At 38.1% G+C, this 15,348-nt stretch overlaps 1 protein-coding gene across 5 annotated transcripts in view; it reads left to right on the forward strand.

Annotated features, from left to right (window-relative positions):
* The window catches only part of DPF3 (double PHD fingers 3), a 250,009-nt gene that overhangs the window by 174,562 nt on the left and 60,099 nt on the right, over positions 1 to 15,348 (forward strand). For all 5 annotated transcript variants that reach the window (XM_081315577.1, XM_081315578.1, XM_081315574.1 and 2 more), the window contains exons 6-7: positions 4,640 to 4,718; positions 8,139 to 8,276. In XM_081315577.1, the coding sequence (XP_081171703.1) occupies positions 4,640 to 4,718; positions 8,139 to 8,276 (217 nt within the window). The remainder of the gene's footprint in view (positions 1 to 4,639; positions 4,719 to 8,138; positions 8,277 to 15,348) is intronic.

The following is a 15,348-nucleotide window of genomic DNA, read 5'->3' on the forward strand; positions in this document are numbered from 1 at the left end:
CCTTTTTAGCAATGTTGAGAGGCCTATTCAAGTCTGAAAATTGGATTGCTATTTGCAATCTAGATTCCAGGTAATAGAATTCCAGACTGTAATTTTAAGGCTTCAAGTATCATCCTATAACAATGAAACCATAACTCCGGAACTTGAGATAGTGCAAGGAGGAGAGACTGTCATCTTCTCTGATATGCCAATTAATTCATTAAATTCAGGGAGCTGTTTACACAAAGGGACATTAAGCAAACACAAAGGACATTCCATTTTCAGTCTGCCATGGAACAGTTCAACATCTATTACTTCACTTTTAGCCCATTGTATGAATCACCTGAGCTTAATGTTGAGTTGGTACTTAAGGGGAATAAAAGAATTGGAATTCTGTCAACAATCCATTACCATTGTTCCATGAAGTAGTGAAGTTCTGTCATTGCTTGAATCACATGGAATTTGGGGAGGCATCTCATTCCTGTTCATATATGTCATATAAGGAAAAAAGGTAAAGGTTCCCCCGCACATGCGTGCTAGTCGTTTCTGACTCTAGGGGCCGGTGCTCATCTCCGTTTCAAAGCCAAAGAGCCAGTGCTTGTCCGAGAATGTCTCCGTGGTCATGTGGCCAGCATGACTAGACACCAAAGGCACACGGAACGCTGTTACCTTCCCACCGTAGTGGTCCCTATTTTTCTACTTGCATTTTTACGTGCTTTCGAACTGCTAGGTTGGCAGAAGCTGGGACAAGTAACAGGCGCTCACTCTGCTACGCGGCACTCGGGATTCGACCCGCCAAACTGGCGACCTTCTGATCGACAAGCTCAGCGTCCTAACCCACTGAGCCACCGCGTCCCTATATGTCATATAAAAAGGTAAAGGTAAAGTTCCCCCCGCACATGCGTGCTAGTCGTTTCCGACTCTAGGGGCCGGTGCTCATCTCCGTTTCATAGCCGAAGAGCCAGCGCTTGTCCGAGGACGTCTCCGTGGTCATGTGGCCGGCATGACTAGATGCCAAAGGCGCACGGAACGCTGTTACCTTCCCACCGTAGTGGTCCCTATTTGTCTACTTGCATTTTTACGTGCTTTCGAACTGCTAGGTGGGCAGAAGCTGGGACGAGTAACAGGCGCTCACTCTGTTATATACATAGCTATTTTGAATTGAATGTCATATACATAGCTTCAATTCTCATTTCCTGTAAGTTTAGCAGAAAATATGAAATGGACTTGACAATATATTGAAGTCCATCTCAGATTTCTTGCTGACAGTGGTCATGCTCTATTTGGTCACTGTCCAGGGTAGTGTTCCTCAAACTTGGCAACTTTAAGTTGTGTGAACTTCAACTTCTGAAATTCCCCAGCAAACGTGGGAGAACTTGCCAACCTTGAGCAGCTATGGTCTGTAGTTTCTGTAGAGGCATAATTGCTGTGGAACAGGAATGGGCAATCTTTTGTCCATTCTCTCCAACAATTGGCAGAAAGCTAAGGCACATAAGTAATGATAGGATGCTACAAATGGGAAAACGAGTTCTTTCTTTTATTTTTTCTAGAACCTAGGAATAATTTTTTTAAAAAATGCTAGAAACACTTTTTAAAAATGTTTGATTAAAAACCAAATGTGTCTGCAGATTATCCAAGCTGTAAGCACAGTATTTGCTTTACCACTAAACTATTCCAACTCAGATCTCAGTTGAGAGGATACACATGAAATCTCTCTATCATTTATTTTATTTTTTATTTTAATTCCATTTATATCCCGCCCTTCTCCAAAGACTCAGGGCGGCTTACAAGCTTAGCAGTAGCCTTCATTCTACGTATATGCCTGCTTATTATTCAGTTGGAATAATAATAATTATATGCTAATATAATAATTATATGCCTGCTTATTATTATCATGTTAAGACTGATCATGGTCCTAATATATTAGTTGCTGGATCAGTCTACTTTGTCCGATAGAACCGTGCAATATCTCAATGAAAGATGAACTGCTTTCTCATTTCCTTGCTTTCTCTTATCATCTCTTTGCAAGATGTCATAATTTGAACCCTTATATTAATACATAAACTTATTATTGATTTTTATGTGTTTAGGTGAATACCCAACTTTATGTTGAAAACTAAAAAGCAATTACTAATTTAATAAGATAGCAATTAAATCAGCTTATTGCTAGATCTCTACTTTTAATGTAATTCCAATTGTGGAAAGCAGAAATATCATACTGGCCTTGTGAAAGGTGTCCTTGTTTTAACTTTAATGAACCTCCTCAGAGGAGGAATTAATAAAGAGGTTGAAACTTAGTTCTTTTCTTTGCTAACCCTTGCAAGTTAAACTTTATATATTGATGCTATTACTACTCAGAGATTCTCTGATGATTGCCAAGGTGTTCTGACTCTCAATAATTTAGTAATAGGAATTCAAATTGCCAGGAAAAACTAAAGATGTCTGCCACATCTGATGATATGCTAATTACATAGTTCTTGCCCTTTGTATTCCTCATCAGTTGAATGTGGTTATTAATTGGTTTCTTTTGACAAGATTTTGGGTAGTCATGCTGGTTACTTTAATTTTCTGTAAAATTCTGTAAAATTAAGATTCAGTTTTTGCATATAAACACAATGATCTAGTGTACAGATAGTCCTCCATTTATAACCACAATTGGGCCTGGAATCTTGGCTGTTGAGTGAAGCAGTCATTAAGCTAGATGCCACATGACTGCTTCACTTAACAATCATAATCTAGCTCCCGCAATTGCAGTTATTAAGTTGGTGTTTGTTCACATTTTTGGCCAGATATGAGGTATGTTTCTCCAGCACACAGGAGAATTACCCCCACCCACTCACAAGTGCATGGAAGAGAGGGGAAAATCCTTCAGTGCAAGGGAGAATAGATCTCAAATGCAACAAGCACTCCTCATGCAAACTTCCTGTTGGCTTCCCCATTGACTCTTTGGGCAAGCCAGAAGTAATGATTGCAAATGGTGATCACATGATTGCAGGGCATTGTAAATGCAAATAGGTTGCCAAGTTCCTGAAATGCAGTCATGCGAGTTGGGCAGGCCAGCACAATGTTGTACAATGCCTAGAATTGGCCACAGCTGAACAGGGAAACCTTTACCTTTAGCTTTTGCAGCTTATAAAAAATAAAGCATAAAGTAAATCTTATCAACTTGCCCACCCTTGCTTTAATGTATTTTAATTCTTTCACATTCATTTCCAAGCTTTAGTCTCTCTCCTTGGAATACTTCCAAAACATGTGATTGACTTATGTACACCAGATTTTCTCCTTAAATAAATGGGACTTTCTCCTTCTCTGCACTCAGCTGCCACTTGCAGTAGATTTTCTGAAGCAATCTGGATCTTCTAAATTATAGCTAGAATGAAGGTTCCTAATTAATTGTTTCAGAGAACTAATAAGAAAAGATCCAAGGCAGAAAGAATACAGAGGAATGAATATGCCAGTCATTCCAAACTTGTGCAGGTCCCTTTCTTTCCACAGCATGATTTCATTTTTAAACCTAGGTGCCTTCATCTGTTCTCCTGGCAAGCATTCCCATTTGGCGGCATTTGAGTGCTCCAAAGCTGCTCTGCTGAAGCTTTTCAGCTGTATACATCAATTCTTGCTATATGATGGCAGAAGCTGAAAGCAGCTGTAGATGACTAAATGCCACAGAGTGAAGCAATGAGAGCATGCATGAAGCTCTCAGTTTGTGCTTCAAGGGTGGTTGTCTTTTTGCCAACCCCTTGAGGCCATTATGGGAATGTTGATAAAGAGATTCGAAGGCCAAAGACATGTAAATCCACAGAAAGCAATTTGAGGATTTATAAAATGGTGGAGCACTAAAATCTGAGACTCTAAAGCACAAATTATACAGCTAACATGGATGTTTTCATGCTTATTTTGTATACTTGATATTTTATACACTTCAGTGAAGATTAGGTGCAGTTGCAAATGATTATGCAACAGTATGCATAACAGTAATAGTAAAATTATTCAGTGGTAACCTAATGTACACACACCCCATCAACCACGACTTTGAAAAAAGAGACATTTAGGTACATCAAGGTACATATATGGGACTAGGTATTTTATTTTTTGCTTCTCTTAATTCTAGCAGCATGTACTTTAATTTAATTTTAATAAGCCTCATTTCACAAATTCTTTGTAGTTCTTTTGAGAATTCAAATAGGATATGAAAGAGTGAACTTGTTGCTATGTTGCAATTCCCACCTGGTCCAAGGCAATGTGCAACAATGAAATGGGAACTTCCCAATTTCCAGAAGCTGCAACTTAGATAGGGGAGAAGAGTAGCACAGTAGTACTAATGTTGTTTGAGGACCCTAGGAGTACCCAAGCATATTGTTCTACCAACCTATGTGGAACAATTGTTACATCTTCCTGACAGTGACTAGAATAGATGTATGTTTCTTGCGCTGCAGAATCTACAAGCAGCTCTTCAACTCAATATCAGAAGTAACTTCATATTTTCAAAGCTAGCGCAAATTCGTTAATCTGCTCAAGAGCAGCTCTTCTCATGAATATGTAATAGTAATGATGACAAAGCAGAAAGTTCACTGTATGATTTGTGAAATTATTTTGAGTTTAATGTTTTGGGATAACTATAAAGCGTAATTTTTGCATTAATATCTTGGTTTCATTCTAGGCCCGAGGCTCTGGCGGTGGTAGGCGAAGGAATGATGTTTCTTCTATGGATGACCATGACAAACCTTATGTTTGTGACAGTAAGTAATCTCCAGACTTTTACTCAACTTTTTAATAACGTATTTTTTACTGAGAATTTGATTACAGTAATAAAAAACCCCAGTACACTTAGAGAAAAAGAAGAGAATAGAAAAAAGTGCAGGAAAAGAAGAAGAAAGAAGAAAAAGAAAAGAAATATATAAAGAAGTGATCTCCAACCTTTATCACAACCAATATAACTCTTTGCCTTCTTTTAATGTTCTGGAGAAAATCCATCTATAGTATATTATTGCTAAAACACTGACTAGATGGCACATAATCAATAAGTCAATCAATCATTATATTGATGGGTTTTTCTCCATGGGTAGAAAATGTAAGTTAAGTAATCATCTACATATCAACAAGTACCTTGACCCCATGGGATGTGTTACTATTTTATTTATTTTGACTATGTTTTGTCTCCATCATAGGTATGAAGAATATTTTTGTTTATAGAAAATTCAGTTCAAAAACAATATAGAATTTCCAATATTCCCTTCAGTTTTAGGTGCTTTGTCCCTGATAATTCACTTTAGAGAATTTTGTTCCATCAAGTTGAACCCTTTTCTTCCAAGGTAAATGTAGAGTGCAAAGTGACAGATGTTTCATGCAAACAGATAGCACAATTTCTTATTAGGGACACGGTGGCTCAGTGGGTTAGGACGCTGAGCTTGTTGATCAGAAGGTCAGCAATTTGGCGGGTCGAATCCCGAGTGCCGCGTAGCAGATTGAGTGCCTGTTACTCTTCTGCCAACCTAGCAGTTCGAAAGCACATAAAAATGCAAGTAGAAAAATAGGGACCACTACGGTGGGAAGGTAACAGCGTTCCATGCGCCTTTGGCATCTAGTCATGCCGGCCACATGACCACGGAGACGTCCTCGAACAAGCGCTGGCTCTTCGGCTTTGAAACAGAGATGAGCACCGGCCCCTAGAGTCGGAAACGACTAGCATGCATGTCGGGGGGAACTTTACCTTTACCTTTTTTATATTTTTCTTACTATTTTTTTGAAGAAAATGCATTTACTATAATCTTAAAGTCTTCTCAGCAATGACCGTGTCATTCTTGACTTTTGCCTTTTAATTAATGTTCTTGGTTAATAACAGTGTTGAAATGCATGTGTTGCATAAGAATCACTGTTGTTTTGTTCCTGATGACTAATACAAATTAGTGTAGGTTTTTTCTTCCCATGTTTCAAGGCAGTTGCCCTGTACCCTTACTTCTGTTTCTTTTAGGCATTTTTCTTCCATGAACTCATTTCAATTTCACCATGATAGCTATAACTCCTAAGAGTGGAAGTAATAGTCTGAATTTTGCACTTGCTTTCTGAGTTACAGATAGATGGGATGCCTAAAATATGTTCAGTTTAAATACTGGTTATTCATTTCACACTTGTCAGTGCAAATGTATCTATATCATATCATGATTCTGTACATATTTTGATAAACAATTAATATTTATTCATTATCCCAGATATTGCAACTGTGATTCCCAAACATTGTATTTGTGACTTTCTGGCTCTCTGAAATCATGCCACTGAAGTTTGGCAGATAAATGGCTGATTTTTTTCTTCCAAAGACCAACTCACTTAAACTAAGTTTCATAGGGGGTATCTATAGTGTGTGTTTATCTTGAGAAAAACGGGTCCAGAAACACACACAAAAGACCACCAAGACATAAATACTATAAACAAATTCATAAATATCTAATGCAAATGAAAATCATGCAGTCATCAAGGACCACATATTACACTTTCTCTGTGCTTGGACAGTGCATTTTAGTGCAGAGTGCAGAGATGAGCAACAAAGATGATTAGGGGACTGGAGGCAAAAACAGATGAAGAACGGTTGCTGGAATTGGGTATGTTCAGTTTAACGAAGAGAAGGGCGAGGGGTGACATGATAGCAGTGTTCCAATATCTAAGGAGCTGTCACAAAGAAGAGGGAGTCAAGCTATTCTCCAAAGCGCCTGAAGGCAGAACAAGAAGCAACAGATGGAAGCTAGTCAAGGAGAGAAGCAACCTAGAACTAAGGAGAAATTTCCTGACAGAACAATTAATCAGTGGACCGACTTGCCTCCAGAAGTTGGGGATTAGACTAGAAGACCTCCAAGGTCCCTTCTAACTCTTTTATTCTGTTAACCTGTTATTTTTTATTCTAACTTAATATATAATGCACAGCAAGTAGATTCAAGCCAATCTACTGTATTGAGTAAAGACTATGAGAGGACAGCTTTTGTTAAACTTAATATGAGATATGCAGCAGTGAATTCAGCTTTGATCACTAAGCCTCAGCAACTGGTTTCAACTCAACTAATTTAAAGCAAAGTCTCATCTTGTATTTTATACTCAGATGTGGAATAGACTTTTTTATTAGACAGCACATAGTCTAATGTCTCGTAGTCTTTACTCAATACAGTAGATTGGTTTGAATCTACTTGCTGTGCATTATATATATAGATGTTGCATGTATATTTAATATGCGCCTCAGATGCAGGATCCAATTCTCCAAATGGTGGTCATTTCTAAATGATAAGAGACAAGATGGGTAGGATAGGAATCAGGGAACCACACATAGTAATAGCACTTAGACTTATATACTGCTCCAAAGTGCTTTATGGCACTCTCTGAACTGTTTACAGAGTCAGCATATTGCCCCCAACAATCTGGGTTCACATTTTACCTATCTCAGAAGGATGGAAGGCTGAGTCAACTTTGAGCCAGTCAGGATCAACGTCCGCTATAGGCAGAGTTTAGCCTGCAATACTGCATTCTAACCACTGTACCACCAAGCTTACATACTCAATTGAAGCACTGACTTTGGGTTTACATGTGTCACACAGCCATACTTTAACTATCATATTTGTAGGAGAAGGACTGGCAGAGGCAAGAGGCAGAGTTAAAAGAGGGATCAGCCTAGAATCTCTACATAGCCACAAATGGACTAAGTCCAACCTCCCCTTGAATTTGGTTCACCCTTATCTAACTCCAAGCAGATGCTGTCCATTAGTTGAGAAGATTCCTGTGCATAGGTTTTTAACAATAAATCAGCTTAATAGGACTTTCACAGCTTGACTTGGTCTTTCCCGCTAACAATGTTACTTTTAATGAATGGAATGCTTAAAGCAGAGCAGCAGTACTTTTCTTTCAGAGCTGTTCAAAAGCCTGAAAAACATCAGATGGCTTTAAAGAATGTCACAGATGTTCTGTACTCACACTATGGTTCATATATGATATATGGTTCAAAGCAATTCTTCTGTATAATTCTTTGGGATGCAATACTTTACATCAAGAAACAGAAATAGAACTTTGGTTGACTGACATAGGCAGACAACTTGTATAGAATTATGTAAGTTGAGTTCTGTACTTCTGATATATCATTTGCTGATCCTGTTTATTGTTCTCTGCATCTTTTGTGTTTGTAGTCTGTGGCAAGCGCTATAAGAATCGACCAGGACTGAGCTATCACTACGCTCACACTCACCTTGCTAGCGAGGAAGGGGATGATGCTCAAGAACAGGAGACACGTTCACCACCTGTCCACAGAAATGAAAATCATAAACGTGAGTAGGATATATGTGCCCCTTATATTTTATACTGTAATGCTCCAGTCCCTATTTACCCTCCCACTGCTGCATCCATCTTTGTATTACAGTTGTGACTACACTTACTTTCCTCCGCTGTGAATTGTTAGGACCAGGCTTTTAATGGAGCTAATTAGCTGCAGCTTTTCTAGATGCTAAGCTCAGCTAATCCAAAACTTGTCTCAGACCTCCCATTAGGTCAGCAAGCAGGTCACTTTCCATCACTGTTCCTCTGGGAGGAGCATGTGGAGAAGAGACAAGTCAAGTAGTTTTCTGTGGTTTATTTTGAGAACAATATATACGGTCTCGTTTTGTTTCTGTCCTTGTTTCTTGTTACTGGACAAAATTCCCAAGCTCCTAAAACTCCCTCTTAAGGGATCAAATAAGAGACAAAGGTTTTAGTTCAAGAAGATCTAACAATATTTTTTGCTCCAGAAACTTTTGGACATTATAAAAAAATGTAATGGGGCTCTATTTGCCTCATTTTTTTTATGACAGAAGGTTGGATGTTGGATTGAACCCTTTATAATTTTTTTATAAAGCATTGCACCTTTCTAAGAGAGGAGATGGCTGAAGGAATATGTTGCTTCCATAGAATGTATTTTATAATACGAATGTGGTATTGGAAGTAAAATAAAATTGGTGCTAAGTTGTAATGCTTTATTTATGAGAATAAACGGGGAAATGTTGAGTTGCATTCCTGTCAAAGCAGCCTAAATAATAATGGCTTTTTATCAGGTGAAAGCATAGCTATAGGCTGGGTTTTAGTCTCTTTTTAGAAGTACAATTCTAAATTAGTACAAACTGCTATTTTGTTACATTTGGTAGTATAATATAAAATGCTGATTTTATTTTTATTTTTAATAACTAAATACAAAAATTTTAAAAGAAGGGAGGAAAGCTGAAAAAAATAATTTATAGCAATACATATCAATAACTTGAAGCCATGATTCATTACAGCTATCCATGGTTTTCTATATTAATCAATTCTCTAAACCACAGAATTGTTGGAGCCTTATATTTATCTTTCTGTTGCCTTTGTTGTTAGTTGCGAAGTCGTGTCCGACCCATCGCGACCCTATGGACAATGTTCCTCCAGGCCTTCCTGTCCTCTACCATCTTCTGGAGTCCATTTAAGCTCACGCCTACTGCTTCCGTGACTCCATCCAGCCACCTCATTCTCTGTCATCCCCTTCTTCTATTGCCCTCAATCTGAACAATTCATATTTTGATTGTAAATCTATTTTCTTTGTCCAGAATTCAACTCTCATGTGATTGAGTTAAATGTAAACTTATGAAAATATTAAATCTCATTGAATTAAGAAAAAAAGATAGTCTGGACCATATGTGCTATTTCTTTTAAAATATGATACATATAGTATATGTATCTAGCTATTTAAAAAATAAAACTGCAGATATATGCAAGAAAAAATATATATGTTTTTTTAAAAAATCCAGAATATAATTTCATACATTTTTAGAACTATTATCCCACAAGATTACGAATAACACAAATAAGTAGTAGTGGATGGCTGTTATAAAATATTTCGAATAAAATAATTACATCAATAAATAAACAGCCCCAAGATCAAGTATCTTAAGTTAATTACTCAATCTTCAGTTGTTCACCAACCATAACTCAGTATAGAGAAAGTTTCAAATTAAATCCACTTTCATGTTTCTGGCAAATGTGATGCCACTGACAGGACCTCCCTTTCAGCCAGATCTGTTTTATGGCAGAGGATGTAGAGTTTGCAAAGCATGGGAATTGAATATTTTCAGTATTGGAGAAACAGTCAAAATACATTTAAATAAATTACTTGACATGATAAAATCTCTTAAAAAGTATACGCAGGGAATTACGGTAAGTAAACAGGTGTAGTAGCGAAAAAACATTTGTTTTGCTATTATATCATCTTGTCAGTTAACTCCTAAGTTTATTGTCCCTTCCCAGATCAGGTGAGTCCAATAATTCTAGCCCTTGAAATCCTTTTGTTCTGAACAATTACATCTTTGCAAGAATTCCTATGGCTAATGGTAAATTATTAGAACTGGGCTGGGTCTGCAGAGTAGTGGGGTTAGAGCAGTGGTGGGATTCAAATATCTGAACAATCGGTTCTCTGTGATAGACACTGTGACAGAAAAAGATTCAGAATAAAACCTATCTGACAACAATGTAAACTAGAATTTGGATATACAAAATAATAATAATAAAAAAACCAGATGAGGCTTTTAAAATTAAGAAGGAAATGAAAATACCATTCCCAGAGACCTGGATTGAGAGGGGGGAAAAACATTGCTAACTGGAATTGCTTACAGATAAGAGTTGAGCTATAAGAATTTTATATCTGTTAATAAGGAGAAGGTTAATAAAGAGGAGGGGAAGAGGCAATGAAACTTTCTATTTGTGAAGAGGGTGGGAAGTTGTTCTTGTTTTTTTTCCTTTTCTCTATTTTTCATTCCTTTTTGATTTCTTGCACTTTTATTCTCATTCTTCATATTATCTTTTATTATGGTAGTTAAAACTTTTAATAAAAACATTTTTTTTAAAAGGAAAATCTGTTCTCCACATATTCTTCCTTGTGATTTACCAGATATTTACAGTTGTTGTTGTTGTTATTTGCGAAGTTGTGTCCGACCCATCGCAACCCCATGGACAATGTTCCTCCAGGCCTTCCTGTCCTCTACCATCTTCTGGAATCCATTTAAGCTCATGCCTACTGCTTCAGTGACTCCATCCAGCCACCTCATTTTCTGTCATCCCCTTCTTCTCTTGCCCTCAACCTTTCCCAGCATTAGGCTCTTCTCCAGTGAGTCCTTCCTTCTCATTAGGTGGCCAAAGTATTTGAGTTTCAACTTCAGGATCTGGCCTTCTAAAGAGCAGTGAGGGTTGATCTCCTCTAGGAGTGACCTGTTTGAACGCCTTGCAAGGGACTCGCAGGAGTCTTCTCCAGCACCATAGTTCAAAGGCTTCAATTCTTCGGCGCTCAGCCTTTCTTATGGTCCAACTTTCACAGCCATACATTGCAACTGGGAAAACCATGGCCTTGACTATATGCATTTTTGTTGGCAGGGTGATGTCTCTGCTTTTTAGTATGCTGTTTAGATTTGCCATAGCTTTCCTCCCCAGGAGCAAGCATCTTTTAATTTCTTAGCTGCAGCCCCAATCTGCAGTGATCTTGGAGCCCAGGAAAATAAAATCTGTCACTACCTCCATTTCTTCCCCATCTATTTGCCAGGAATTGAGAGGGCTGGATGCCATGATCTTGGTTTTGTTAATATTGAATATCAAGCCCACTTTTGCACTCTCCTTCTTCACCCACATGAAGAGGTTCTTTAGTTCCTCTTCACTTTCTGCCATTAGAGTGGTATCATCTGCATATCTTAGGTTGTTGATATTTCTCCCAGCAATCTTAATTCCAACTTTTGATTCATCTAGCCCTGTTAGATGATGTGCTCTGCATATAAGTTAAATAGGCAGGGCAACAGTATACAGCCTTGCCGACTCCTTTCCCAATTTTGAACAAATCAGTGGTTCTGTGTCCAGTTCTTACTGTTGCTTCTTGACCCGCATTTAGGTTTCTCAAGAGACAAATAAGATGGTCTGGTGTTCCCATCTCTTTAAGAACTTGCCACAATTTATTGTGATCCACACAATCAAAGACTTTAGCATAGTCAATGAAGCAGAAGTAGGTGTTTTTTTGGAACTCCCTAGCTTTCTCCATGATCCAGCATATGTTGGCAATTTGATCTCTAGTTCCTCTGCCTCTTCAAAATCCTGCCTGTACTTCTGCTAGTTCTCGATCCACATACTGCTGGAGTCTAGCTTGTAGGATTTTAAGCATAACTTTACTAGCATGTGAAATGAGAGCAATGGTGCGATAGTTTGAACATTTTTTGGCATTGCCTTTCTTTGGAATTGGAATGTAAACTGACCTTTTCCTATCCTATGGTCACTGTTGAGTTTTCCAAATTTGCTGGCAAATTGAATGTAGCACTTTTACTGTATCGTCTTTTAAGATTTTGAATAGCTCAGCTGGAATGCTGTCACCTCCACTAGCTTTATTGTTGCTCAGATTTCCTAAGGCCCATTTCACTTCACATTCTAGGATGTCTGGCTCGAAGTCAGTGACCACCCAATCGTGGTTATCTGGGACATTAAGCTTGTTCTTGTATAGTTCTTCTGTGTAGTTTTGCTACCTCATCTTAATCTCTTCTGCCTCTGTTAGGTCCCTGACATTTTGGTCCTTTATCATGCCCATCCTCATATGAAACGTTCCCTTTATATCTCCTGTTTTCTTGAAGAGATCTCTGGTCCTCCCTATTCTATTGTTTTCTTCTATTTCTTTGCACTGTTAATTTAAGAAGGCATTCTTATTTCTAAGATAAGATAAGATAAGATAAGATGATAAGATAAGATAAGATAAGATAAGATAAGATAAGATAAGATAAGATAAGATAAGATAAGATAAGATAAGATAAGATAAGATAAGATAAGATAAGATAAGATAAGATAAGATAATCTTTATTGTTATTTTTTACTGTGGGCAGAATGGCGCACATCAAAAATGAAATATAGTTGCCCGCTCTCAAAGTGAGACACATACATGACACCCCCAAAATATACTACATGCAACATATATATAGACCCACAACCCTAAATATACATAAGTACTGTCCAACTTGAATATATAATGGAAAGAGGAAGCCTGAGAGTTCACAAGGTTAATGCTGTATGGAATGAAACTATGGTTCTAGCTATTCTCTGGAATTCTGCATTCAATTGGGTATATCTTTCTCTTTCTCCCTTGCCTTTCGCTTACCTTCTTTCCTCAGCTATTTGCAAAGCTTCCTCAGACAGCCATTTTGCTTTCTTGCATTTCTTTTTCTTTGGGATGGTTTTAGTTGCTACCTGTTGTACAATGTTGTGAACCTCCGTCCATAATTCTTCAGGCACTCTGTCTATCAGATCTAATTCTTTAAATCTATTTGTCACCTCTACTGTGTATTCATCAGGGATATGATTTAGTTCATATCTGAGTGGCCTAGTGCTTTTCCCTACTTTCTTCAATTTAAGCCTAAATTTTGCAACGAGAAGCTCATGATCTGAGCCACAGTCAGCTCCTGGTCTTGTTTTTACTGACTGTATAGAGCTTCTCCATCTTTGGCTGTAGAGCACATAGTCAATCTGATTTCTGTGTTGGCCGTCTGGTGATGTCCATGTGTATAGCCGTCTCTTGAGTTGTTGGAAAAGAGTGTTTGCTATGACCATTGTATTCTCTTGACAAACTTCTATCAGCCTGTGCCCTGCTTCATTTTGTACTCCAAGGCCAAACTTGCCTGTTATTCCAGTTATCTTTTGGCTTCCTACTTTAGCATTTCAATCCCCCATGATGACAAGGACATCATTTTTTGGTGTTAATTCTATAAGGTGTTGTAGGGCTTCATAGAACCGGTCAATTTCATCCTCTTCAGCACCAGTGGTTGGGGCATAGACTTGGATTACTGTGATATTGAATGGTTTCCCTTGGATTCAATCTGAGATCATTCTGTCATTTTGGGGATTGTATCCCAGTATTGCTTTTCCTACTCTTTTATTGATTATGAAGGCTATTCCATTTCTTCTGAGGAATTCTTGCCCACAGTAGTATACCTGATGGTCATCTGAATTAAATTCATCCATTCCTGTCCATTTTAGTTCACTGATTCCTAAGATGTTGATGTTCAGTCTTGTCATCTTTTGTTTGACCACCTCCAGCTTGCGTTGATTCATGGATCTTACATTCCAGGTTCCTATGGAGAAAAAATCTTTACAGCATCGGACTTTCCTTTCACCACCAGATACATCCACAGCTGAGCGTCCTTTCGGCTTTGGCCCAGTCGCTTCATTCTTTCTGGTGCTCCTAGTACTAGCCCTCTGCTCTTCCCCAGTAGCATATTGGACACCTTCTGACCTGAGGGGCTCATCTTCCAGTGTCATTTCTTTTTGCCTTTTATTACTATCCATGGGGTTTTCATGGCAAAGATACTGGAGTGGGTTGCCATTACCTTCTCCAGTGGATCACATTTTGTCAGAACTCTCTGCTATGACCTATCCATCTTGGGTGGCCCTGCACGGCATAGCTCATAGCTTCATTGAGTTATGCAAGCCCCTTTGCCACAACAAGGCAGTAATCCATCTTCCGGTTGAGCTCCGGATGGCGCCCGACCTCCGCTCCTTCCGGCGCGATCTAAAGACTTATCTCTTCGAACAAGCTGGCCTGGCCTGATGGGATGGGGTTGGGTTTTATTACTTTTAATGTGTTTTAACCTATTGTAAGAGTTGTGGGCATTTTGTTTAATCTCTTTTAATTTTTGTATTTTGTCTTTTAACATGTACTGCCCTGTTCACCGCCCTGAGTCCTTCAGGAGAAGGACGGTATACAAATAAAATTAATAATAATAATAATAATAAAGGGGATATTTACAGTTAGGGCCTGACAAATCAGGAAATAAGCTTTGTGAAAATATGTATTTTGTTAGCCATAAGCTGTCCTGTTCTGACAATATGCCTACTTCGAAATCCCTCACTGTATGTATCTACAGTACTTTATTTCTATTTCTCCATCCATTTACCAACCCCCCAAACATAATTTTTAAAATCTGAAAGGGAAGAGAAAAATATTGCAAACACTTTTATTTTTATGGGCTTGTGGCATATTAGGTATTATAACTTTATCCTGGAAATAATATTCAGGTATTTATTTGAATTCTGAAGTTTCGGTCGCTATTCCCCATACATTTCCAGGCATGTCTTTCCCATCACAAGAGTCATAAATTGCTTTTTAAAAGCACTTGCTTAAATGCAGTTGTGTAGCCCCTCCCACATTCCTGTTTCTTGTCTGTGATTCCATGGAACCTGGATCATGCACCTTATTTGGGGTTAGTAAGAAATTTGCCTATCACTGAGACAATCACAGCCAAAAATAAAAATAGAAATAGTACAGTATGATTTCTCAGTGTGTTCTAGAGGGACTGGCTATTTAGAAATAAACTTTAAAAAGAAGCCTGG

The sequence above is a fragment of the Vipera berus genome (genome assembly GCF_964194415.1).
Source record: "Vipera berus genome assembly, chromosome: 1".
In the NCBI taxonomy this organism is placed as follows: Eukaryota; Metazoa; Chordata; class Lepidosauria; order Squamata; family Viperidae; genus Vipera; species Vipera berus.